Source organism: Phyllopteryx taeniolatus, chromosome 17 (genome assembly GCF_024500385.1).
Source record: "Phyllopteryx taeniolatus isolate TA_2022b chromosome 17, UOR_Ptae_1.2, whole genome shotgun sequence".
NCBI lineage: Eukaryota > Metazoa > Chordata > Actinopteri > Syngnathiformes > Syngnathidae > Phyllopteryx > Phyllopteryx taeniolatus.
Window position 1 is genome coordinate 10,808,785 of NC_084518.1, and position 27,920 is coordinate 10,836,704.

General features: G+C 42.8%; 2 protein-coding genes across 7 annotated transcripts; one reads left to right on the forward strand and one right to left on the reverse strand.

The window, feature by feature from the left end:
• Window positions 1–16,241, forward strand: LOC133467142 (palmitoyltransferase ZDHHC23-A-like). Its single transcript, XM_061751653.1, has 10 exons — window positions 1–128; window positions 432–1,025; window positions 1,476–1,643; window positions 4,289–4,522; window positions 9,781–9,785; window positions 12,877–13,009; window positions 13,094–13,167; window positions 15,755–15,868; window positions 15,946–16,047; window positions 16,130–16,241. Exons 1-10 carry the CDS (start codon window positions 10–12, stop codon window positions 16,147–16,149), a joined length of 1,563 nt encoding a protein of 520 aa, XP_061607637.1. The 5' UTR covers window positions 1–9; the 3' UTR covers window positions 16,150–16,241.
• Window positions 16,235–27,920, reverse strand: LOC133467141 (zinc finger Y-chromosomal protein). Of its 6 annotated transcripts, none has more exons than XM_061751649.1 (8): window positions 27,548–27,918; window positions 23,883–23,979; window positions 23,549–23,642; window positions 23,328–23,456; window positions 22,015–22,164; window positions 21,749–21,871; window positions 20,476–20,619; window positions 16,235–19,554 (listed from the first exon to the last, which is right to left on the reverse strand). In XM_061751649.1, exons 3-8 carry the CDS (start codon window positions 23,640–23,642, stop codon window positions 18,248–18,250), a joined length of 1,947 nt encoding a protein of 648 aa, XP_061607633.1. In that variant the 5' UTR covers window positions 23,883–23,979; window positions 27,548–27,918; the 3' UTR covers window positions 16,235–18,247. The 6 variants fall into 6 exon arrangements, with proteins under 6 accessions (XP_061607633.1, XP_061607634.1, XP_061607632.1 ...); XM_061751650.1 differs by lacking the exon at window positions 27,548–27,918 and adding an exon at window positions 27,505–27,523; XM_061751648.1 differs by having other exon boundaries at window positions 23,328–23,642; window positions 27,505–27,920.

Sequence of the window (27,920 nt, forward strand, 5' to 3'; positions counted from 1 at the left end):
TAATCCACGATGAAATGGGAGAAGTTAAAACCTCCAGAACCAGATGATCCAATGTGTTGCTGTGAATGCGACGTTTTCCAGCACGGATGCTATTGTGACTGTGAGGATCTGGACGAAGCCTTTAACAGGTATGGAGGAGATGCATTTTGCATGTGAAGTGTGGACATTTGTATTCCTAAATTTCACATGCAGCAGTGTAATACATACACTGACCTTCATGTATGGCCACTACTACATTTTATCCATACAAACTTCTACCCATCATTCATCTGTCCCACATCTATCCATTTGTCTACCTGTTATCCAGCTGTCCATCCATCATCTGGCTCCATCTATCATCCATCTGAATATCTCTCTGTACATCCATCTTTTTTTCAGCCTGTCTGTTTGGTCAGCCATCCGCTCTTCATCTATCTTTCTATATACCTTAGATGGCTGAGAGACAAGGCACCAAAGAGTGGATGTCATTCATTTCTACTGGGGGCCTTGATTGACAACTTGGAGATCTCCCTGGTTCCTGCACTGGTCCTGCTGCCTCTTCTGATGCGGGTGGCGGCACTGCACTACCTACTGGGTATCATGATCTTGACAGCGCTGCCCGGCCTGGTGCTCCGGCTCTACTACGCCACCCACAAGAGGAAGAGACGGTCGCTCTTCTTTCTCACCCTGGCTCTCGACTCTCTCGCCTACATGTACTACCTCTTCATCACTGAGATTGTACCTCGCGGAGATGTGAGTCGGACGCAGCTATGCACCGTGACAGCGGGGATGATCTTTACTATTGTCTCTTTGGTTCGAACCAAGAGCGGCCCGGGATTTGTTAGTACTACACGTGAGGAGGACATTAAGGGTTCACCACATCTCACTGGGTCTGTTCAGTCAGAGGCAACCTCCAATTTCTCAGTATCAAGACCAAGTGGAAAATGGAGCAGGTGTCCTGTGTGCAAAATTGCACGACCACCCCGGGCGGGACATTGTAGAACATGTGGAGCTTGTGTCCAACGCCTGGACCACCACTGTGTCTGGTGTGTGGCTTTATAGTCTATTTACAACAGATCAGTGACATCATAAACTAAGATTCCTACAAATCTTCTCAGGTCCAACTTAAGAATATTGACATTTTCAAGCCTACTTTATCAAATGTAATAGATTTTGTTATGCAATAAATCAACTGAATTCTGTTTTGCAGTAATACAGGAAGTAAAAATGGACAGAAAAAAAATATTTTATGAACAGCTTTATTTAATTTCTCCATTTAAGTTAACTGCTCAGTCAAATGTCATGAAAGAAAAAGGTTATCATTTTAAACACTAATTATCCAAGTATATTTCAGAAAAAAACAAATCTTAAAATGCAACGCTAAAATCTAACATTTTTTCATTACTTTTAAATATATTCTAAGAATTCCTAAAACGTTTTGGCCTATCACACGAGGTTTTAACGCTAGATGTCAATGTGTGTGTACTATGTTGTAGGATAAACAGTTGTGTAGGACAGGGTAACCACCGCAGCTTCCTGTTGACCCTATGTGTGTTCCTGCTGACATCTTTGTATGGGATCACTTTGGTGCTTCACAGCCTGTGTCCTCAGCAGTATCTAGTCAGCGCACTCTTCTACTGCCCTGGTGTCTACACTCTGTCCAGGTACGAACACAGGTTACCAAAGTACAAGTAAAGTTAACATATTTTTTGTCCTGCTCATTCGGGAAGACGAAGCTACAGTATTTTAGTTCCCACCCTAAACACATTTTGGCTCCAGAATACAGTATTTGATATCATGTTTTTGGCCATATAACCTTTTCACTGCATGGTACCTACTTTATTTGACACATTTCTGCTTTTCTTCTGCCAAAAACCAGGTACTTGCAGGTTTTGTACTATAGTGGTGTCTTGAGATACAAGTGCCAAGTTTTTTGAGATATGAGCCGTTGCTTGGCTGATTTTTTTCAGTCTTGAGCAGTGTTGCCACAGTTCCCTTGAAAAAGTAACTTAGTTACTTTACTGATTACTTGAGCTTAAAAGTAACTTCGTTACTTTACTGATGACTTTATTTCAACAGTAACTACCGTATTTTCACGATCATAAGGCGCACTTAGAAGTCTTCCATTTTCTCCAAAATGGACGGGGCGCCATATAATGCGGCGCGCCTTATGTGTGCACCGATTTCCAAAATCTGTAAATGTTGTTGTGTGACTTTGATGAGCGCTCCGCTTGACTGACTGGGAGCATTTCCTGCCGACACGCTGCTTATATAGAGGAAAGGCGGACGTGACTGAGGACAGCATGCGGACGTTAAAGGGGGAAGGGTGCGCGTGAAAGAAGACGCCCCCAGTAGGTATATAGTGCCGGTATATGCACAACATCGGTTTGGCTAAGGATCCCCGAAAATGGCACCTACAAAGAGACACGCTTACAAAGCACAGTTTAAACTGCAAGCTATTTGTTACGCGGAGGAACATGGGACTCGAGCAGCCGTGAGAGAATTCAAGATCAACAAATCCATGGTTTGCAAGTGGAGGAAGCAGGAAAACGAGCTTCGCCAAGTCAAGAAGACGAAGCTGAGTTTCCGCGGAAACAAGGCGAGGTGGCCCGAGTTGGAAGACCAACTCGACCAATAGATTAATGATCAAAGAACAGACGGGAGAAGCATCATTGCTGAACAGCCCCCCGGCAACGAGACTGACTCCGACAATGAAGAGAGGGAATCCGGCATGTTTAATGGAGAATTTGTCCAGCTGTTCATTTCGGATACAGAAGATGAGGACTGATGGATTTGTGGATGAGGATTGATCAAAAATAATGTGAGTACATTCTTAAATACTTCAATAAAGTACAACCGAACTGCCTTTTTAAAAACATACGCTAGCATGCATGCATGCTACCATGTTTTAAGATAGCGTATGTTTTACCATGCCTGCGCCCAATAATACGGTGCGCCTTATGTATTTGTTAAGTACAGAAATAGACCCCGTAACAGAGACTGCGCCTTTTAATACGGTGCACCTTATGGTCGTGAAAATACGGTAAGTTTAAAAAAAGTTACTTTTTAGTTACTTTTAGCAGCTGGCAGGAATATCACTTATCCACAGCACAAAAAAAGCATTAGCTTAACCGTACTCATTACTTAGTCATGTACACTACACAAGTTACAGAATCAACATGAACCAATAACTTAAATATAAGTTGAAGCCACATTAAATCAGCAACTTAGTGCAGACTTGACATGCCAACAAAATACAGTAACTAAACTTTTTTTTCATTTTTCTTATAACGTGCAGCGCGTTCAACCAGCTCACAGACCAAGTTGAGTTCTCACTTTTCATTGTAAATATTATTTAAGCTAAGTATTGCAAGTCCTTCAGTGAGTCAGTCCTTGAGATAAAAGCAAAATTTTGACTGAAGTGCACTTCAAACCCCCACCACTAGATGGCTGCAGCAAATGTCACAAGATCCGACCACCATCAATTCACATTAGTTTCCTTGCAGTGGAAGGACATTATCAGTTGGTGGCGGTAATGTTCCAGCCAATAAGCTGGTTTTCCCGAACAAGGAAGGACAAATCATTAGGTACAGTTATGATTTTCGTGTTTGCAAGTTATGTGTGGAGCAAATGTTATTACTATTTGTTTTATATAATACAGTGTGTTGAATGCAATTTTTATTATGAAAAAAAAACACTTTTCAACACCTTTTGGGGTTTGTTTTGGGCGAGGCTAGAACTGATTCATTGCATTTACATTCATTTTAACTGAGAAAGATGAAGTGAGAAACGAGCATGGTCACGGAATGAATTAAACTCACATCTTAAGGCACCACTGTATATGAAAAAAACTGCACAGTAAGCCACAGTATATTATTCATTTTTTGCTGAGGATAAAGAATATAGTATACATGTGAGTATTGTTATATTATCTTACTGTATGTGTTGCTGCGCCATTTATGTTCAAATATCCATATCTTTAAGGATTATACCCAGCGATATCAATACTATTCGTTAGAACGTCCGTAGCATTTGGCATGAGCACTAGCAATAAGCTAGCAAACTTGCCCAAGTCAAAGTTATGTGGTTGTTTTAAATACACAACATGTAATTCTTTGTTCTATGTTTAGTTTGGCAGTAAACTTCAACTGGAAGTGGCAATAAGCACATTGAAGCAAGCACATAGCCTCTTATTTTAAAGAACTGTTCACGAGCTGATGAACTCTCTAATGATGTTATGCATATAGTTGCCACACAAATTTAACTGTAGCCTATTCTCTCTCATGTCTCTCTTTATCGATGTGTTTAGCTCAGCGCTCTGCTTCACCTGTGCCTGGTACAGCGTCATAGTCACAGGGGGGCTGCTGTACCTACTGGTGGCACAGGTGGTCAATATCAGCTTCAACGTGACGGAGCGGGAGGCCCAGCTAGCCCTGAGGAACAAAACGGGCCAGAGTCGCCTGTGGGGGCTCGCCACAGGAACATATTCACGAGGTTTCTACCAGAACTGGGTTGACTTCCTCACTATGGCCGATGCCTCTTCGTGTCCTCGATCCGGCCCCACTGATTTGGTCTAATTTCACATCCTTGGATACAATTCAACATTAACAATTAACATAATAGAGTTCATGTATTTAAAAAAAAAAAAAAAAAAAAGGAATGGTGCTTTTTCTTTTTGTTAATAAATATTGGACATCACAATATTTTTTTTAAAAAAAGTGGCTATTACATGCTTCATGACTGGAACATTACTGTATGTATAAACCTGCATTTAATGTGCACATCCTATAAACATCTGCCATGACTGTTTTTGCAGTCATGTGGTAAATACAAACCTTAAATTATTAATATGTTAATGAAGGTATGACCATTGTGAGTATGATATTTAATGTGATCTTTGTCCTTTATATAATGCATATAGCACGGGTGGAGCAAACAGTTTAAATCAATACATTGTCTTCATGTAAAGTCCAAGTCAATGCACTCAGGGCTTTTTTTTTTTTGCCATCAATTAATCCCCTTCTTTTATCACCATGTGGATGAATGTTGGCTTTTTCTAGTTAGTCATTGGTTGCTGACTCCATATGACAGAGAGTAAACATTAGGAACACCTCCCTGTATGATATAGTGTTCTATCCCCCATCAAAACCACAATTATAAACATATTGTTAAATGAATACCTCTGACAGTATTGTATCGGATCTAATGTTTAGGCTGGGGAGTGAGAGTTAGTTTTATCATCTCAATCAAGCTTTACAAGGTGCCAACAGGGAAAAGTACATACATTCCTTTGGAATGTTATATTTTGCAGTAATATAGTAGACAGATGATAACAATAACAAGGCTCAAATGAATTGTAGATAATCAGCCTATAGAGAGCAGTGTTGTTTGCACAGTTGTGTTTGCTTTAACCTTTTTTTTCTTTCTTTTTTTTGCACTTCATTGGACACAATGAAATTATGTAGTGATGGGAACATTTCAATCAATCAACTATATCGATTTTATTTTCAAACACAAGCGATCTGGTCAATACATCAAAGCATACCGTAGCAAACTCCAGATACCATGTATATATGACCCCTAGTGCCTGAGTTTATCGAGTTGGGATGACATCAGAGCACTCTGTTTAGATGATAAGTAAGTGCCTTGAGTTGATGCCACGACATCATTGCTTTTATGGTCAGGATTTCTTTTGAATCTTCTTGCTGAAACAAAGTACAGAAAATTTAGAACCCATAAATGCTTGTATTGAGATGAGCTGTCCCACCAAAGCATACATTTCGTACCTGGAGCTGTGTGTGGTTTTATCAGTGAGCAAATCTTCGGCAAATGGGGCCTTCATGGCATTTCCAGGTCCTGAGCCACACAAAGTAATTCCATATTTGGTTCTGTGTTTACTGAACTAATTCGCACTGAAATTGAATTACAATGTGGAGTGTGCTGGTGAAAATATGCTGCAAAACATATCCTTACATTAATTGTCTTTTCCCTCTGGGCTAATGGTTTACCTGTTTAAACTGGCAAGGTATGTGAGGATTCAATGCAAAGATCCCCCTGGAATGGGGAGAATGTTTTTGCTTTATGCTGCATTATCATATTATAGTACATCCCCAATTCCAATGAAGTTGGGACGTTGTGTTAAACATAAATAAAAACAGAATACAATGATTTGCAAGTCATGTTCAACCTATATTTAATTGAATATAAAGAAAATATATTTAATGTTCAAACTGATAAACTTTATTGTTTTTAGCAAATAATCATTACCTTAGAATTTTATGGCTGCAACACGTTACAAAAAAGCTGGGACAGCTGGGAAAAAAGATTGAGAAAGTTGAGGAATGCTCATCAAACACCTGTTTGTAACATTCCAAAGGTGAACAGGCTAATTGGGAACAGGTGGGTGCCATTATTGGGTATAAAAGGAGCTTCCCTGAATTGCTCACAAGCAAAGATGGGGCAAGGTTCACCTCTTTGTGAACAAGTGCGTGAGAAAATAGTCAAACAGTTTAAGGACAATGTTCCTCAACGTACAATTGCAAGGAATTTAGGGATTTCATCATCTACGGTCCATAATATCATCAAAAGGTTCAGAGAATCTGGAGAAATCATTGCATGTAAGCGGCAAGGCCGAAAACCAACATTGAATGCCCGTGACGTTCGATCCCTCAGGCGGCACTGCATCAAAAACCAACATCAATGTGTAGGATATCACCACATGGGCTCAGGAACACGTCAGAAAACCGATGTCAGTAAATACAGTTCGGCGCTACAGCCGTAAGTGCAACTTGAAACTCTAATATGGAAAGCAAAAGCCATTTATCAACAACACCCAGAAACACCGCCGGCTTCTATGGGCCCGAGCTCATCAGTCGTGTCCTCTGCGCCAAAGAGGAAAAGAACCATCCAGACTTTTGGACGCAATGTTCCAAAGCCAGCATCTGTGATGGTATGGGGCTGTGTTAGTGCCAATGGCATGGGTAACTTACACATCTGTGAAGGCACCATTAATGCTGAAAGGTACATACAGGTTTTGGAGAAACATATGCTGCCATCCAAGCAAGGCTGTTTTTAAAAGTTTATCAGTTTGAACATTAAATATCTTGTCTTTGTAGTGTATTCAATTAAATATAGGTTGAACATGATTTACAAATCATTGCATTCTGTTTTTATTAATGTTTAACACTACGTCCCAACTTCATTGGAATTGGGGTTGTAGTAACAGGACAGTGTTGGGAAAGTTCATTTTCTATGCAAACTAGTTCAAAGTTAAGTTCACTGCTCCAAAATGAACTAGTTCAGTCCATAATTCAAAATTTAGGACTAAGTTCACTGTTCCAAAAATGAACTTGTGCATAGTTCTTCTTTTTTTCCAATATGTTGCTGACAGGCTATTTCCCTAGGAGCCAGTTACAGCTATCACCCTAAAATCTCAAAAACATGAGAAAAAAACTTGCTTGAATAGTCTTTTTAAAAATGAGGAATTAAAACACCCCTCCTTGAGCCGTCACCTTGTCGTGGTGGAGGGGTTTGTGTGTCCCAGTGATCCTAGGAGCTAAGTTGTCTGGGGCTTTACGCCCCTGGCAGGGTCACCCATGACAAACGGGTCCTAGGTGAGGGACCAGACAAAGCACGGCTCAAAGACCCCTAATGATGATGACAAACAATGGACTTCGTTTTCCCTTGCCCGGACGCGGGTCACCGGGGCCCCCCACTGGAGCCAAGGCCTGGTGGCCGGGCCTGCACCCATGGGGCCCGGCCGGGCTCAGCCCGAAAGGGTAACGTGGGTCCCCCTTCACCACCTGTGGGAGGGGCCATAGGGGGCCATAGGGGTCGATGCAGTGTGAGCTGGGCGGTGGCCGAAGGCGTGGACCTTGGCGATCCGATCCCCGGCTACAGAAGCTGGCTCTAGGGACGTGGAATGTCACCTCTCTGGCAGGGAAGGAGCCCGAGCTGGTGTGTGAGGTTGAAAAGTTGCGACTAGATATAGTCGGACTCGCATCCACACACAGCTTGGGCTCTGGTACCAGTCCTCTCGAGATGGGTTGGACTCTCTTCCACTCTGGAGTTGCCCACGGTGAGAGGCGCCGAGCAGGTGTGGGTATTTTTATTGCCCCCCGGCTTGGCGCCTGTACGTTGGGGTTCACCCCGGTGGACGAGAGGGTAGCCTCCCTCCGCCTTAGGGTGGGGGGACGGGTCCTGACTGTTGTTTGTGCCTATGCACCAAACAGCAGTTCAGAGTACCCACCCTTTTTGGAGTCCTTGGAGGGGGTGCTGGAGAGCACTCCCGCTGGGGACTCAATCGTCCTGCTGGGGAACTTCAATGCTCACTTGGGCAATGACAGTGAGACATGGAAGGGCGTGATTGGGAGGAACGGCCCCCCCGATCAGAACCCGAGCAGTGTTCTGTTATTGGACTTCTGTGCTCGCTACGGATTGTCCATAACGAACACCATGTTCAAGCATAAGGGTGTCCACACGTGCACTTGGCTCCGATGGCGGGGGATGATGCCGGTCCAACGTGGCAGGCCCAAACGTATTGTGAGGGTCTGCTGGGAACGTCTGGCAGAATCCCCTGTCACAAGGAGTTTCAACTCCCACCTCCGACAGAACTTTGCTCATGTTCCGGGGGAGGCGGGGGACATCGAGTCCGAGTGGACCATGTTCCGCGCCTCCATTGCTGAGGCGGCCGACCGGAGCTGTGGCGACAATCCACGAACCCAACAACGGTGAGGGATGCCGTCAAGCTGAAGAAGGAGTCCTATCGGGCCTTTTTGGCCTGTGGGACTCCTGAGGCAGCTGATGGGTACCGGCTGGCCAAGCAGAATGCAGCTCTGGTGGTCGCTGAAGCAAAAACTCGGGTTTGGTTCGGAGTTCGGTGAGGCCATGGAGAAAGACATCCAGACGGCTTTGAGGAAATTCTGGTCCACCATCCGGCGTCTCAGGAGAGGAAAGCAGTGCAACACCAACACTGTGTATAGTGGGGATGGGGCGCTGCTGACCTCGACTCGGGACGTTGTGAGTCGGTGGGGAGAATACTTCGAAGACCTCCTCAATTCCACCGACACGCCTTCCCATGAGGAAGCAGAGTGTGGGTTCTCTGAGGCGGGCTCTCCTATCTCTGGGTTTGAGGTCACCGAGGTAGTTAAAAAGCTCATCGGTGGCAGGGGCCCGGGGGTGGATGAGATTCGCCCGGAGTTCCTAAAGGCTCTGGATGTTGTGGGGCTGTCCTGGTTGACACACTTCTGCAACATCGCGTGGACATCGGGGCCAGTGCCTCTGGATTGGCAGACTGGGGTGGTGGTCCCCCTTTTGAAGAAGGGGGACCGGAGGGTGTGTTCCAACTACAGGGGGATCACACTCTTCAGCCTCCCTGATAAGGTCTATTCAGGGGTGCTGGAGAGGAGGGTCCGTCGGGAAGTCGAATCTCAGATTCAGGAGGCGCAGTGTGGTTTTCGTCCTGGCTGTGGAACAGTGGACCAGCTCTAGACCCTCGGCAGGGTCCTCGAGGGTGCATGGGAGTTCGCCCAACCAGTCTACATGTGTTTTGTGGACTTGGAGAAGGCGTTCGACCGCGTCCCTCGGGGAGTCCTGTGGAGGGTGCGTTGGGAGTATGGGGTACCGAACCCCCTGATACGGGCTGTTCGGTCCGTGTACGACCGGAGTCAGAGTTTGGTCCGCATATCCGGCAGTAAGTCGGACTCGTTCCCGGTGAGGGTTGGACTCCGCCAAGGCTGCCCTTTGTCACCGATTCTAACTTAACTTTTATGGACAGAATTTCTAGGCGCAGCCGAGGCGTAGAGGGGGTCCGGTTTGGTGGCCTCAGTATTGCATCTCTGCTTTTTGCAGATGATGTGGTTCTGTTGGCGTCATCAAGCCGTGACCTCCAATTCTCACTGGAGCAGTTCGCAGCCGAGTGTGAAGCGGCTGGGATGAGCATCAGCACCTCCAAATCTGAGGCCATGGTCCTCAGTCGGAAAAGGGTGATGTGCCCTCTCCAGGTCGGGGATGAGATCCTGCCCCAAGTGGAGGAGTTCAAGTATCTTGGGGTCTTGTTCACGAGTGAGGGAAGAATGGAACGGGAGATCGACAGGCGGATCGGTGCAGCGTCTGCAGGATGCGGACTTTGTATCTGTCCGTTGTGGTAAAGAAGGAGCTAAGCCGAAAGGCGAAGCTCTCGATTTACCGGTCGATCTACGTTCCTACCCTCACCTATGGTCACAAGCTGTGGGTCGTGACCGAAAGAACAAGATCCCGGATACAAGCAGCCGAAATTTGTTTCCTCCGCAGGGTGTCCGGGCTCTCCCTTAGAGATAGGGTGAGAAGCTCGGTCATACGGGAGGATGGAGAGACGCTGGAGAGACTACGTCCTTCGGCTGGCCTGGGAACGCCTCGGGATCCCCCCGGAAGAGCTGGATGAAGTGGCTGGGGAAAGGGAAGTCTGGGCGTCCCTGCTTAAGCTACTGCTCCCGCGACCCGACCTCGGATAAGCGGTAGAAAATGGATGGATGGATGGAGGAATTAAAACAAAAACAGGACTTTTGACCGATGGTGAAAGGAAATTGCATTCACAGGAGCTCTGGCTGACTACATTAACAAAATATTTTATCTCATCTATTTTTATATAAGTTAAAACAAAATCGCACAGTGTTTTAACTAAAGAACTCTGATACAAATATTAATTTTCCTAGAGATAAATTTTTACAATGATGTACCTCATTACAAAACAAACGAGGAATGTATTCACTCCCATGTACGCAGTGTCCCTGAACACACCTCGCGCACACAGGCTGCTGCGACGTGCCAGCCGAATTTAAACATGAATGGCGGTTGTCAACTGCGGCGTTCATCCCCGACATATGAAGGCTCATACAGTATATAGTGTGTCCAGGCGGGTTTTGTCCTGGAAGTCCCTTGCAAAACCTGGCACTATTGAATGAAAATGAACTTTCGTTCGAAAACTGTTTTATGACGCCAGAATGAGCGCGTTCTCAATAACGTTTCACAGGCAGAAATGCAATAAATTCAGTTCACGTTTGCCCAAAATACTTCAAACTACTTCATGAGCTTTCGTTCATTGAACTCATTCAGGTACAACACTGTTACAGGATATACTTTAAATCACTCAGTCAACACTAATTTTTGCATCTCTAAATCCTACTTACAGCTTCAATAGAGACCACTGTATATACTGTAAATTGAAGAACTCTGGTGCATATATTGGTTACAAAAGATGGACATTTGATGACATTTCCTTGATCTACTATGGAAAAATTAATGGTCTTTATTTATTTATTTTTAACAGGACAGGAGACTCTCTCTCAACATCGTGTTGTTCCTCTTTAACCCACCAACTACCTGAAGTCGGTACGGGTAAAGCTTTATCACTTTCCTAAACATCTGCTGAATCGAGCTTTTGGGGATGCTCAGTTTCAGTGCAGCCCCGCAGAACGCCTGCTCTTGAAGTTTCGCGATTTTATTAGTGGTGGTAGCAGCAGAACTTCCGCTGTGTGGTTTGTCAAGAACAGATCCTGTTTTTAGAAACTTGCAATGCATAGTGTAAATAATACAATGCATTGGAGCAATGTCACGGCCATAAAGAAGAGGAATTACCTTTTATTGTCATGAACATGCATGCATGGACACGAAACCCATCACAGTGAACACATACACATGTTGGTGGAACACATTGGAGCAGGGGGCAGCTGAAGCGCACGGGGAGCATTTCGGGGTATCAGTGTCTTGCTCAAGGACACCACAGCCGTGAGTCCAGGGGATGTTGGCAGATGGTCCAGTCAGGGTCTTGAACCTAGATCCCCCACAGTGGCAGGCGATGATCTTAACCATTGGACCACGGCTGCTTTTCAAACTGGTGCTGAACTGCAGTTTGGGAAAGAAAAAACTTCTTGCAAGGCGGTAATTTTACAATGCTCTTTAAAAGTCAATTGGTGAGCCATGCCTACATATGCCTACAAAAATTGCAACGCCTAAGATTTCAAATGCTCATGGCCTCACGTCTGTTCCAATGACACAATATTTAGATAAAGGTGAAATGACTTTTGGGACACCCTGTACTCATGGACTGGGCTTGTTTACTGTGAGAGTTGTGAAAAGCTGCATTGTTTTAAAGTCAACACCAGAAATCAGTGTAATTTCAGGTTAAATGATGTGGCAAAAACATTACCAGAGTACCACATGAGAATACAGTACTGGTAGGCAATCCAATCCACAACATGACATTCGTTTTGTCATGCATCGAGCAGTTTGTGTTATAACTGCTGACAGCTGAATTTATTTCTGTGGTCACTGCAGTGGAACAAACCAGAGGGGAGCCACTGTTTTGTTCTCCATTTTTTAGTAAAACTAAGGGGATTCTGAAGCACGTAATGTAACCGTCATGTGAACCCTAATCTGTCATTCATTCCTGTCACTATCAAGCAGATTTTGCTGAATTCTAACCCTAATAGGATTAAAATTCTGGCTGCATGAACATGTTTGTACTCATCCCAGATACCATTTTGTGGAAGAGCGAGTGTGTGTGTGTGCGTGCGTGTGTGTGTGTGTGTGTGTGTGTGTGTGTTTGTAGGGGAGAGAAAGTGAGCCCTTCACTATATAAAGACAGGCAGAGCATTACCAGTAGACATTCTCCTCTTCATCCTCCCTCACTCTCCATTATCATCATCATCCGACTCCCATCCGGCTGCTATGGTCTTACTGGTGACTGTGTTGGTGGCCGCGCTTGCCTCCATCAGGGCCTCTGCAGAAGTCACGCCCCAAGCTGACTTCAATATCCAAGGGGTAAGATGTCTCGGCTGGGTGGAAAGATGATTTTTGTGTATTTTTTTTGCATGTCAACAGCAGTGTTCAGGATGTCTTCCATGGTTACACAGATGGCAGGGAAGTGGTACCTGATCGGTTTCGCCTCTAATGGCCAATGGTTCGTCCAACGCCGCGCCTCCATGAAAATGGGCACAGCCATGCTCAATCCAACTGCAGATGGTGACCTGGATATTTCATATGCAAGTTTAAAGTGAGCAAGACAGAGTGACATAGATTTTTTTTGAAGTGGGGAAAGGGTGCCATTGCTAACCATGTGTTAGTTGTTTCTGTGCAGATCTGACGGGACATGTTGGAGACTGAACAACCTGGCCAAGAAGACAGATCTGCCGGGAAAGTTCACATACACAAGTGAGTTTGCACAAAAGTACAGTACATTACACATAGAAAGTTACATAACTGTTTAAAAGTAGGAAGTGCTCATTATTAGCAAAGAAGACTGCAAAAAGTCATTTAGACTAGAATTTTCTGGGGTTTTGTTTTGACCTTAAACAGTGACCCCTGAAATTTCAATGATGGGTTGAAACGTGTTACTGGTAGTGATGAATTTGTGTCTGATATTATTCAAAATCAATTATATTTGAAGCTGTATGTTAATGTTTTTTTTATTTTTTTTAATGAGCATTAATACATTATCAACATTGCTAATAGGCTGACCTAAATTTAACATACACTGATGAACCACAAAATTAGGCACAATCGAATGAGACCCAATATAAGAGTGGTCGTCAATCAATTTAAGCTTTAAATTGGGGGCTCGCAAAATAATTTGCAAAAATTTCCTATCATTTATTTATTCTTTAAGTAATGGAACGAGTATGCCAATGAAACAAATATACTAAACCATTTACTTGTCCCTATGTTCTTTGGGTTGGTAAAAGCTCTGATATGACTGTGATGTATCATGAGGTATCACATAAATCTAAACATCTCTGATGTGTACAGCTGTCTTAGGCTCTTAAATAAAGTTGTACAGGTGAGACAAGGCAACCTTGGCAAAATATTTCCAGCTTCGAAGTACATACCCCATGTCAATTTTTTTAATGTAAATAAATCACTGCTTTTGTAACATAAATGAGCACCATTTCTGTGGCAATATTAGTTAAGTGTGATTGCCTTCCACTGGACTCCTTTCTAGTCTTAAAATGCGGAAATAATTCCGCTCATTTAGTGTTTATCAGCAGGAATTAAGATCGCTAGTCACTTTTTTGGAAATTAGTCGCTAGAGCACTGACTCTGCTATTGTAAATTAGGGCCTCTCTGTTCACAGCCATGTTGTGAGTGCAAACAGTTCACGTCAGCTAGCGACAATGGATGGATATACAGTGGATATAAAAAGTCTACATATCAGTTCAAAGGCCAGGTTTTTGTGATGAAAATGAGACAGAGAAATCATTTCAAAACTTATTTTCACCATTAAATTGATTGAAAATTGAAAAAAAAAAGTTTCATCCTTTCAAGAGGTGAACTAATGTGGTCGTACAAGTGTGCACATCCTCTTGTAACTGGGATATAGCTATATCCAGAATTAACCAATCACATTCAAACTCATGGTAAATGGGAGTCAGCACACACAAGTGTAATTTATCTATGTTTTCAATACATTATAAAAGTCTGATTTATTGTCAGAAAAGCAGACCTTTTGTAACAGTATGAATACAATGAGTATTTCATCTCAGAGGAAACTAATATTAAAACATTTTTACTAGTCTATAGTTCTATTAAAGAAGAAATAACTTGTTTATAAAGTCATCTTTTGATTTGAGTAAGAGACAACACTGCTGAAAATGTAGTATATACCCATGATTTTTATTTTGGCAGGTCCAGGAGTCTGACAAATTTGAGCTATATAAATATATCTTGGGTCATTTTCACTCAAACAATGACCATGTATTTTTATTCTGTTTTGTATTTACACAGTTACACATTGATTTTCAATGTAAACTATACATTCAGATGTGTATAATTTTAATTAGTTTTACTAGAATTAATATATTCTTGGTAAGATTTTGAGTTTTTGCAGGGCATGTGAACTTTTTCTGCCCCATTAGTCTTAAAAAAAAATAAAAATAAAACGTATGTACAAGCCATGCTTCACGGAGACATTTCATATCGTATCAGATAAACTGGGTAATGACTCTTTGCTATTCAATTAGCTCGGAATAGCTAAGCATCGCCGTGTGGTCAATTTTCATTTCATAGATTGTACCAGGGTTGTAAATCAAGCTTTACCTGGTTATTTGCGTTAACACAGCTGGAAATGTGTGTAGCGGTACACACCTTAGATATGAAGACAATACGCCAGTTTACTGGCCAACTGACGTGCCGGCCATGTTGGGAGGGTCGATGTTCCATGCAAAGGCAATGCATGGACATTGAAATTAAGTCATAACTTGCTAATTTCTCAACCGATTTTCACGAGGTTTACTTTTTGTTTGTCAATTCCAAAGCGTGAGCTATCACCACAGAACGTTTTTTTCTAATAATAAATTCAAATTAATTTGAGGGCGAATTCATAGCGTGGCTAACAAGTTTTGTGTGGGCTGGAGCCCACCCAAAATAGGGCTGGCCTCGCCACTGGGTTTCAGTATCATGCTATGGGACTGTTTTTCTTCAACTCCTACTGGGGCTTTAGATACAAAGTGAAGGGAATTTGAGCAATTTGAAATAGCAGTCATTGTTAGCACAAAGGTTTCAGGCCTCAGCTAGAAAATCAGGAATAGACTACATATCTGAAATTTATTTGGGGTCAGAGGCACTTTAAACGCTGGTGTGTGCTGACTCTCATTTAACATTTGAATGTGATTGGTTGACTCTAAAGAGCCATATCATCGTGATGAGGGTGTGCACCCTTGTGCAATGACATTCCCTCTCTTTTTTTTTTTTTTTTTTTTTAAGTTGTTCTTTCATGAAATCTGTCCCTCTCTATATCCATCAGGTTGGGGCAATGACAATGACATGCGCATTGTTGACGTAAAGTATGACCAGTACGCCCTGACTCACACCATAAGGACAGACAGGGATCATCCCACAATTGTAAACAAGCTATATGGTAATGACCTCGATTGTCACATTAGAAACCTGAGTGGTAAACACAGAGTTGTAGACTAACCTCATCTGGATCTACAGGTCGTGGAGTGGATCTCAGCCCGGATCTGCTGGAGAAGTTCAGGCAGTTCTCCCTGGAAACCGGAATCCTAGCTGAAAACATTGCGTTCCTCCCCAAAAATGGTACTATCAAGACGATTATGAAGGATTCATGTTTAATCTCATGATTACACACTCTGTATCATCACTATTTTACCTCATTTAGGTGAGTGCACAGCTGCCTAGCTTCCTGCCACCCTCGGCTTAAACCAACAATGTTGTCAAGACAAGTGGAAAGTTAACGAACGTGTGCTAATAAAAGTCAGAGAGCTAAAATACTTTTTTTTTTTATTACCTTTTTTTTTTGTTTTTTAACAAATACGACATACAACCAGAATGACACAGCTCACTTTCATCAAGTGTTTACAACTACACGCTTTATACAGATTTGTATACAAAACAATAATTTACGTCCCATAGAAGTCTAGTTACACATAACTATACAACTTGTAAATGAAATAAATATTAAAAAAACAATCACAGGGTGGAAAAAAGGAAATATGTATAAGTACACCACAAGCACCTGTCTTCTGAAGTTACTTCTAAAAAAAATAAAAAAAATAAAATAAAAATAAAAAAAAATCTACATTTTTTCCCCCTTCTGGTAAGAGCAATGTGTGTTGGTGGAAAAAAAAAAAAAAAAAGACTTCGGACAATTAGGCTATTTCTACAATATAACGTGCCAGTTGCAAATGTTGTTCATAGACAACTTGACAAAAACGATTTTTGTATTATTATTATTATTTTTTTTTTTTAGAAATAATTATGAGTCAGAACATTTAGGCATTTTGAATTACGGGGATTTCTCTCCTTGGTATATTTAAAAATACTGTCCGATTATTATTACTGCTTTGAGCACTTTCTGATCCACAATGACTGGCTGCAATTTGCACAATTTGTTTACTTAACCATGAATGCACAAGTTTGTGTCCTTAACTCAGAATGATTGTTTGTTCCTCATCTGTGTGCTATATACACAAGTAGCCTTGTGTAAATGTCACATAACACAAGCTACTGTGTTCCAGAGGTGGAGGATTCAGCATCAGGAAACAAAAAAGATGCTTTAAGTCAAATCGCACATAATTGGCATTCACCTTCACCCAAGTGTCAAGTGCTACGGCAAATATGTTCCTAATCCACACTGCTCTGTTAAGTACACTGGGACTCGGAGATGCACTTGCACTTGGTTTTTGAGACATGAAATGAGGACCTTTGTGATTGCTGTATGCAAAAATTAAAAACAAGTGTATCAAAAACAGACATATGCACTATCTGCCATGCAAACTTCCCCCCTCCCCAGCATGGAACATGCAGTTAAAAGTGCAAGTCTACAGAGAGTTCAGCTGCTCCCCAAGAGCATTGGCGTTATGTACATGTGTATACATGTAAAGCGACATGAGGTTGTTAAAGTACAGTGAACCCCCGCTATATTGCGGTTCATCATACGGACGCCCCCTGCCCCCCATATTGCAGATTTTTAAATGATCGTTTTGGGGTTTTTACAGTATACAGGGATGGCCAAATTCAGAGTTGCGCACCTTCAGTGTGGTACAGTACCACCTGGGCAGCACTGAGCTCTACTGGATGTTGATGCAGTGTAATTATGAGAAGAAGCAGAGAAGGTCCCCATTAAGCTGTAATAAGTTATTTCTTCCAAAAAGGAGGGAAAATATATGCGTCTGAGTATTTTTGTATGCACTGTTTTTTTGTGTTTCTGCTCCATGGGTGTTAAAGAACAAGTTAGAAGGTTTACAATAATCAAAACATCTAGGCTAATTTCTGTTGGCCAGTTTATGGCGTTTTGCAGTATATGTTAGCATTAAGCTAGCAGAAATCATTGATTTGGTTGATAATTTTGGTGTTTAAATATACAATGTTTAATTCTCTGTTGTTTTATGTGTCAATTTTACAGTAAACGTCAACTGGAAGTGACAAAAAACATCTTGAAACAAGCATGCTTTGCCTTACTTGGAGAACCGTGCGAGCGAGATTTATTTGTGTTTCCACAAAGTGATGTTATACGATAGCCTCCCACTTTTTGACAGTGAGAACAAGCGCTTAGGAGTAAAAAAAAGTGTATCAATACGTTCAAGTGTGTTTAAAGTGAGCTAAAACCTAAACTAAAACTTTATATGGTCTCTATATCACAGATTTTCACCTCACGGGTGGATCTGGATTGTACCCATGAAAAACGGGGGTTCACTGTAAACAACAGGACAGGCTATGTGCAGCAGACACTCCACATTGTTTCACGTGAGTGGTGAGAGTTTGATGGTCCGTCTTATCACTCTGCCTGGACCACGTCTTTGTGGTGGCGCAGGATATGCTGGTTCTTCTCCGACGGTCTCCGGAAGCCTTTCGAACAGATCTCGCAGCGGTGCGGGTAGTCTTTTGTGTGGATAGAAATCACGTGCCGCTTGAATCCCGAGGCATCGCCTGTGCTGTAGTCGCAGTACTGGCACTGGTAAATTCGGCGCTCTTTTTGTCCTTTGCCAATAACCACAGTCACACTGCTCGCTAAACTGGCTGCACTTACTCTAGTGGGCGGGCCGGAGGCGGCGGAAGCACTAGGGGAAGACTTTTTAGGGGACGCCACAGGAGAAGGCGTCTCTGTCCTCTTGACCTCACTTTTTTCGGGGGAGGCCTGCTGCTGCTCCTTGGTGTGGACAGACAAGATATGGCGACTGAGGACAAAAGGGTCGGTGTTTTTGAAGTTGCAGTGTCGGCACTGGTGGAGTTTCTTGGTGCGGTGAGCCATCGAGTGCTTTTTGAGTTCGGACGGCCGGTGGAAGCCTTTGCCACACACTGCACATTTGTGCGGGTAGTCCTTGGTGTGCACAGATATGATGTGGCGTTTCAGGTCGCTGGAATTGGAACTTTTGTGGTCACAGTGGGCACAATGGTGGGTCTTGTTCTCCTCATGTGTCAGTCCGTGCTGGTTTAACTCCTCCTCTTCCGCAAATGTCTGGAAACAGCGCTCGCACTTGTATGGCATCTCCTTGCTATGCTTTGTCTTGATGTGAGTCTTGAGGTTAGACGAATCAGCAGACTTGTACTCGCAGTACATGCAGGAGTACGGCTTCTCGCCTGTGTGCGTGCGCATGTGTTTCTTCAACTCAGAGGGGTGACGGAAACCTTTCCCACATTCCACACAGATGTGCGGGAAGCTTTTACTGTGAACGGCCAACAAGTGTCGGTTGAGCAGTCCTTGCTCAGCAGTTTCATACTCACAGAATTTGCATTTGTGAGTCTTGGCGGGCGGCGGGGGCGTCTGCTGAGTTTTGGCCTCCCGGTGGTGGTGCTGCAGTCTGTGGGAGAACAGCGCCGCCTGCTGGTGGAAGTCCTTGCCACACATTTCGCACTCAAAGGGAGCTTTGCTGGTCAGGGCATGCACCTCCATGTGGTTGTGGAGGCTGGCTTTCTTGTTAGTAGTGAAGTCACAGTCTGTGCATTGGTACTTTTTTCGGGTCAGAACCTCCTGGTGATGATTCTTTGTGTGCCGCTTGAGGAAACCTCGCGATTTGAACTTTTTGCCACAAAGCATGCAGGGATATACCGTCAGAGGTTGACCATAGGGACCGATGATGATAGCTGGGAAGAAGGAATAAGAACAACATCAATTGATAGTTTTCTCCAGTGACAGCGAAGACATTGTGCAAAAAGGAAGCCCTAGGTTGTCATCAACAGCTAAGGGTTGAAAGGGCCCATCACTATTAAACATTTGGTGCATGAGCTTGTTTCGCATTATTAGCTTATATCAGTGGTTTTCAACTTTGTCATCCTGGGATCCGCATTTTCCTTTTGTTGCAAAGTCGCGACTCACTTTTATAAAAGAAAAACGGTGCATATTTTTAAAAAGCTATATTATATTATTAAATTCCATTTCAAATGAGTTTGACCTACCGCCATCAGCATACTGCTAGCCATGTTCCCCACTAGGCAGAGACTGAGCTGCACTGTGTTTGTTTACAGAGTAACTACATACAATATAACAGCAAGTTTAGAAATTTAGTTCCCCTTTAAGTTGTGCTGAATAAAGGTTAGGAACCAGTGTACGAATGGAGAAATTCTCAGCAAAGTCAAGGAGCATAGGATGTCCACATTGGCGTTTTGAAGATCTCGCATTGTTCACATCGAGCTGTGAAATTGACAGTATGAGAATCAGCACCTTCAATGGGGACAAGGTTCTGTGTGAAAAATGGTGGAATGTGCCCACTAGTTTGGGAGTCAAGTTCTGTCTTCAGCATTAACTACAGTAGCTTTTGTCATGCTCATTACAGTTAAAATATTAACAGGGCTAGTTTAGGATAATCTACTTGGTGCCCCTGTTACCCAAACACAGATAAGTAAAAGAGAACTGATGGGAACAGAATAAATTTTACGGGGCCTCTAAGCCTATGTAATGCGGGTGATCAGCTGATGAAAACTATAACCACACTGAAATTGTGCAACGAGAATTTAAGTCTCTCAAGATATGTTCCGAGTGTGACAATTGGCCTTGGTGCATTGTACCTGTTTGGACTTGTCGTGGTTCGGACCGCCGCTTGGTTTTGTTGCGCTGCCGGCCTATTTCATCAACACCGTCCGATTCGTCGATGTGCAGGAGCGCGCTTGCTGCTCCATTACGGTTTTCACAGCTCTCACTATCCTCCACACCTATGAGTACAAAATAAAATCATCATTAGTAATAATAATAATGCATTACACTTATATAGCGCTTTTCTAGATACTCAAAGAAGCTTTACAATTTCATGCCATATTCATTCACTCCTCAGTCACACCTGTTGGTGGTACACAACTAGTGTAGCCACAGCTGCCCTGGGGGAGTCTGACGGAAGCATGGCTGCTATTCTGCGCCTGTGGCCCCTCCAACAACCATCCAACCGCTTTCATTCATAGGCAATGTGGGTTAAGTGTCTTGCCCAGGGACACAATGACCACAGGCACTCGGATATGAACTGGCGACTGCTCAGTTTCACGGTAGGGCATACACTTATCCTCTGCACCACGCTGCCCACAACCTCCATCACGATTGCAACAAGGCTGTATCAGTACAACCAACGTGTCAAGTGCTGTTGATTCATGAACTTCCTGTACGGTTAAGCAATTTTAAAAACCTGAAAAACCCTCAGCAGTCACCCAGCCATATGCAACAAAATCCTCCCATACAGGCATAAGAGCAAAGTCTTCACCTCAAACAAACATCATCAGTCACAAAATAAAAAAATGACTTAATAGATAAGATATAATCAATTATTCATAAATAAATGTTTACTGCGCCAAGGCAAATATTTAACATAAGAAAAATCTAATGGCACACAACCGAACAAAAATGTCAAAGAAATTATATACAGTACACTAAAATAATGATGATCTCGTCTTACTTTGTGTGAAATCTGGACATGTTTAATTGAAGAAAAAGCTGTTATTCGGTTGTATGAATGGCAGGCGTTGGATAGTTTTTGTTATTTTTCAATTACACCTTCTGCCATCTAGTGGAAGAACATTTAATTGTTCTGCCTGTCACTATATGCCGGTGACGTAGATGAACTAAAATATATTTGGGGTTAATAACTAATACTTTTTGAACCAATTAAGTGAAACTGGATAATTCTGAGCACCACACCTGATGACGTCTCACACAGTTGTTAGTAATCAGTGGCCTTAAACAGGATGCAATAGAAAATCAAATAAGAATACTGCATTTACCCACAACACAGATTTGTTGAGTGAGGTTCCCCAGGGTGGCAAAGTTATCCCAATTTGGTTGCTCGAAGTCACTTACCATGGTTTCCTTGGTGATGAGAATCGCCGACAGACATATAAACCATCTTTTCTCGAAGTCTTTGACCCGACTCTGACAATGCCACATTTTCCATATCCCCATCGCTGATGTCTACTGATTCTCCTGGAGAATAAAAAAATAGACAAAGGCTTTTGCTTTGTTTTTTTTGTTTTGCATTTTGGGAAGACCACAGCTTTATGCTTCAGTTTGAACGCTCATGTTTTAACATATTGAATACATACATACATACATATACATACTCTTACCCATGTCATCCTCCCCAGAGTCAGCCTTGAAAATGTACACCTTTATCACCTCCTGTCCATCCTCGTCCTTTTCCACTTCCTGGTCCTCCACTGCTCCCTCCACAGTTACCTCTGTCCCATCCTCAGACACCATTTTACCAGCTTCATCCACTAGTGAGAGTGACAATGAGGATGCATTTAACTATAGAATCTACCGCACAGGAGCTGGTGATATTTGACTATTCTCAGTACTCCTAAACATTCATTTATGTTCAATAAATTAAATTACAAACATTTATGTTCTCAGGCTTCCTCCCACAATCTGAAAGCTTGCATGTTAGAGTCACTGAAGACTAAATTGTCCATTGATGTGACCTGAGTGTGAAAGGATGCTTGTCTAAATGTTCCCCGCAATTAGCTGGCAACCAGTCCACAGTGTACGCCGCCTCCAATCCAAAATCAGATGTGATAGCCTCTTACTCTCTCATGACCCTAATGAAGACAAACGCTAGAGAAAATGGATGGATGGCTTAATCGATTGTAGTTTTTATACATTTGTTTGTTTTAAGAGGGACACTTTCAGCCCATTATGTGATATCTGGAGGGATGAGACCCAAATGAGAATGTTTGGAAGCATCACCAAAGATTTTCGTTGTTTTCTGACCCCATTCTCCCCTAATAATCCTAAAGCCGCGCCTAAAACGATCTTGTATAGATAATCCAAGCAACTAAATTTTGGCTATTTTTAATTTTATGTTTTATAAAATAGAACAGGCGGCACGGTGGACGACTGGTTAGAGCGTCACCCTCACAGTTCTGAGGACCGGGGTTCAATCCCCGGCCCTGCCTGTGTTTGCATGTTCTCCCCGTGCCTGCGTGGGTTTTCTCCGGGCACTTCGGTTTCCTCCCACAGCCCAAAAACATGCATTAATTGGAGACTCTAAATTGCCCGTAGGTGAGACTGTGAGTGCGAATGGTTGTTTGTTTGAATGTGCCCTGCGATTGGCTGGCAACCAGTTCAGGGTGTACCCCGCCTCCTGCCCGATGATAGCTGGGATAGGCTCCAGCACGCCCGCGACCCTAGTGAGGAGAAGCAGCTCAGAAAATGGATGGGATGGATGGATGGATAAAATAGAACAAAAACAAATATATTTCCATACAATATAGCTTCCATTTTCCAGACCTGGAAATGCATAAAATCAATTCCATACTTCACATACTTGCATAGGAACCCTGTATTTTATCAGGTTTTTTTAAATCAGTTTTTTATCATAAAATTATTATATTTTAATGAACACTGAGCAAGAGCAGCACTGTAGAAAGAGGTGACTTACAGGATATCATTAGATAATCGCCACAGCTATCTTGGTCATCGTCCTGCTGCTCGGGGTCAAGGCCATCTTCAGGGATGTCACCCATGGCAACGCCTTCCTCCTCACCGTCCAAGGCCATCACGCAGGTTTCTACAGCGACATCTTCATCTTCATCGCAGTGCACATACTCAGATACCACATCCTCAACAGCATCCTGGATGACTAGCTCGTCTGGAGCAAACCTGTGCACCGCCATGCCTTCACCCTCGCCCTCTGACACCAACACAGTCTCTTGAAGTTCCACAACAAACTCCTGCCCGCCAGCACCACCCTCATCTGGAAGAGGCAGGATTACCCAGTTAGCCAGATAAGCATGCACAGCATTCGTTTATTGGAAATAAATATCAATAAGATTGAATGGCTCACTGTCATGCATGCATCAATATCAACTGTCAGTCAAAACTTATCTGGCTAAACTAAGAATCCTGCTTCTTCAAATACCCCAAAACTCTCTACTGAATACCAACAACTTCCAGTTTAGTGTATACAAGCATTAACACAAGCATAGCTCATTACCCGATCCGTGTAATATTATTTTAGGCTCTTCAGAAGGTATCGAAAGCCTGGTGACCTCCTCATCCATTGTCCTCGTACTGCATTTGTTACAGGAGAGCTGAAAACAAATGATAAAAGAAGTTTAGGTAATCCACAGTGGGTAATATAAATTTTAGAAGGAGAACAAAAGTTGCGCTGTATATCATTACTAGAACCCCTGTGACCAACTTTAACTGTTTTAATATGATTAAAAAAATTTATAACTCCAAATCTTATCCTTCAACAGTAACTACTGTTCTACATTTATTACAACTTTGGAATTTAAAGCAAAGTGCACTAAAAACAGTGTGGGTGTGCATGCATGTGTCTGTGTGTGTTAATTCCTTATTACAATGTGATAGAGACTGCCAATCTTGTCTAGAAATGAAAGACTGTCATATTAACAGCACTCTCTGTGTTTGTAGTAATAACTAGAGGTGGAACAAATAGCGTTTCATCACACTGATGAAAATGTGTGACATAATTATGACATCATAGCTACAATATTATATTCTAGATGGTTTGGTCATTACACACTTGCGGTGTTTTTGTTAATCTATTTGGGGATTTTATAATTAGTTAATTTTTTTGTTTTATTTCCAATTCCTCAGGCAAATAATGTGTGACTGTGATAGTGTTGTGACATTAAGATATATCGGCTATTATGATACACCACTGGTGGTATATAATGCATATTGATATGGTTGTTTGTTTGCATGTGCCCTGCGATTGGCTGGCGACCAGTTCAGGGTGTACCCCGCCTCCTGCCCGATGATAGCTGGGATAGGCTCCAGCAAGCCCGCGACCCTAGTGAGGAGAAGCGGCTCAGAAAATGGATGGAAGGATGGATGGATATGGTATTGTGATGATACTGTGATGACGTATGGTATGTGGCTTTCTTCCAATAGATCGATTATCACATATCCTGATATCTATAATCACAATTAATTCCATTCAATTAAATTGTATTTACGTATATAGTGCCAAATCACAACAGAGGTTGTCTCGGGGCACTTTACACATGGAACAGGTCAAAGACCACACTCCTCACTCAATAAAAGACCAACTGAACCCCACGTGAGAAAGCACTAGGCGACAGAGGAAAGGGGAAAAACTCCCTCCTGGGAAGAAACCTCATGCAGACCCAAGACTCAGTGTCGGGCGGCCGTTTGCCACGACCGGTTGGGTTAGAGAGTTACTTTGATGACTTCATACAGTACATTTTGTGCGTACAATTATTTCTTTAATACATTATTTTATTACTTTTTCTATGGTCAGTCTGACTATCCCACTTATCCACTTTTTATTAATTAGGTGTAGTAACAAAGAAGACATACCGCAAAACATCATTATAAAAGCTTTTCAAACAATACACTATGCTTCATGTTATTCATAAGTCAACTGCAGCAGTCAGGACTCTGTTGCCAATCAAGAGAATGCAACAAAAGACCATGTTTAGATGCTGGAAAAAGTAATACTTGAATGTTACGCTGCTACAAGATGTGCTTTAAAGTTTATTTTCAAAGAATAGCCACGGTGGATTTGGATAATTTTTTTCTCGGGCAATACACCGTTTCAAAAATGTTGAATGTTTATGTCTTTGTTGGATAATTTCTATATTGAACATCGAATCAAGTTGTCATGATGTCATTAATATACATATTTACAAGGTATTTGGGATTTGCTATAATATGGTGCGATGTATTATTACAGGTGGTATTATTGTTGTCCACTTAGGGTTGCCATCCTCACATTCCACACTATAATATCTGTGACTATGGGTGTGTGGTGAGGCCTGGAAAGAGAGTGTAGCATTGGCTGTTGTGAGCTCAGGTTAGCAGGCTGTTAACTTGCTAATCGTTACCAAGTCTGCATGTTGACAGTTGAGTGCCTGGGCATCAGTTGTGTCTGTAGCAGCTTGTGTATGAATGTGCTTATTACGTTACTGTTTATTCAATAAAAAGATTGGAAATGCATCATCGGTTGTATCTATCCTTGACCACTTGTGGGGGCATTACAATACATTCCAACTTAGCTAACATCAAAACCTTCTGTTGCCGTTCATAGACATGCTGCTGTGTTCCATTAGTTAGTTCTGCTTTGCAGTAGACCCACTGCACTTTATCATCATCTTTTTTTAGGTGTGAAATGTTTCCAAACTTTGGATAGTCTCTGTCTTTTACACACTTTCTTTCCTCCTGGCTAGCCGCCATCGTGACAATTTATTTCTGGTGAGTCTGCAGTAACATTAGCCTGGAAAAATGATTCTTGCAAAGATTTGAGGCAGATACTTTGCTTTGACTTATATGGAATTATTAATGTTTACATTTGTTTAATGTTTGGGAGGGGAGTCACTGATGATGTAGTGGTACACTCGCCTGACTTTGGTGCAGGCAGCATGGGATCAGTTGACAATGGATGGATGTGTGGGAGGGGTAAAAAGTAATTAAAAACGTTTTGATACAGTCTTTCTATGTCTCTAACAAAATCGAAATGATAAAAGGGGGTCCACTGTATCATGCATATTGTATTCATTTTAGTTTTTCTGCGTGTTGGGATCTGTGATAACATTACATTCACACATAATTTCAGTTAGGTTTTTATGCATCACACTTCTTAGGTCAACGGTGGTTGCCATCTATGTAAAGCCCTTATAAAGGGAATAAGCACCACGATTCCTGCGGTACTGTACAACTTTTTACTCTGTCACTCTTCATCACACACACGAAGAGGGATGCAGAGGAGTAAATAGTGATGAGGGACGCTGGGGTACCATTTCATTTTCACTGAGTGGCCCATCCGCCCCCGCCCCCCCAACTACAGGTGAAAGAGACAGCTACGGTGTTAAAATTAGCACAAATTAGCTAAGAGATGTATACCAGCCCACCGAATCCACCAACGTGAGCGACACAACCGTGGCAGACTAAACACGATATTAACAGCCAAGTAAAATGAAGAGTAGCATAGTAGTCCACTGGCCATCGGAGATGCAATGATGTACACAAAGCAACTCTAAATACACGTTTACGCAAAGCCGACAGCAGCCACGTACGGAGTAAAATAATAGAACTGAGAGAAGACGGTCCACAGGTCGTGAACAGCTTTACGAAGTGGGTATATACACACACACACACACACACACACACACACACACACACACACACACGCACACGCACACACACGCACACACACACACATTTGCATCACACTAGCATCCGCCATTTTGTTAGCTTTGTGTACAACGAATGCTAATTTAATTAAAGTATGTGGAGTGAAAAATTAAAATGATAACGTATTTACAGCGCCGCCATTGAGGGCTATTGCACATGTAAGTGCTGAAACAATACACGCGTGGCGCAAGTCAGCAAATCCACTCCTTTTATGAGCTAGCTAGTTAGTTAGCACGTAGGCTAACATGATAGGCCCGAATTCCCGTTACAAATTGTGGCCTTTCTTTGGGCCTGGGCCTAAGAAGAAAAGGCCACACTGCTTCTTTTTGCGGCCTCTCGGTGAGAATTAATGAATACATTAAAATCCCCCATGCATGCAAAAAATACATAAAATTAAAAAATTAAATACACAATAGACACGAGCAAATGCACACCTCGCACGGCAAGCAGCCTTACGAGCAACAAGGAGCCCCGTACCAGATGCAGCTGGGGTGGCCTCCGTCCGCTCCTCGCCTTCCCAGGGCCGCTTCGTCCCCCCCCCCACCCCAGACTCGGGCTAGATTCAATCGGGAATTTGGTGTTATTTGGGCGGGCCGCGGAGGAGCAGAGAAGGAGGGGTCGGGGGATGTATGTGGAGCTCCACTCAAAGCAAGGCAGAGCGTCTGGAGCCTGATCTTGTCATGCTAGTAGCAGCCCGCTCCTCCAAGCTGCGAGGCCGCCGTCAGCACAACACGTCACAGCCCCAGCGCTGTAGGAAAATGCGGAAGGGTTTGTGGTGGAAAGCACGCGGGCAGGTAGTAGACGAAAACAGGCCAAAAACCCGAGACGACCCCTCATTTGTGGACATTAT

Coding starts and splice junctions, on each gene's coding strand:
- LOC133467142 (XM_061751653.1), top strand. CDS start 10: ATGAAATGGGAGAAGTTAAAACCTCCAGAACCAGATGATCCAATGTGT. Junction 129..431: donor CTGGACGAAGCCTTTAACAG/GTATGGAGGAGA, acceptor TATATACCTTAG/ATGGCTGAGAGACAAGGCAC. Junction 1,026..1,475: donor CTGGACCACCACTGTGTCTG/GTGTGTGGCTTT, acceptor ACTATGTTGTAG/GATAAACAGTTGTGTAGGAC.
- LOC133467141 (XM_061751648.1), bottom strand. CDS start 23,949: ATGGATGAGGAGGTCACCAGGCTTTCGATACCTTCTGAAGAGCCTAAA. Junction 22,165..23,327: donor CGATTATCTAATGATATCCT/GTAAGTCACCTC, acceptor CACTCTCACTAG/TGGATGAAGCTGGTAAAATG. Junction 20,620..21,748: donor TCATCACCAAGGAAACCATG/GTAAGTGACTTC, acceptor TTGTACTCATAG/GTGTGGAGGATAGTGAGAGC.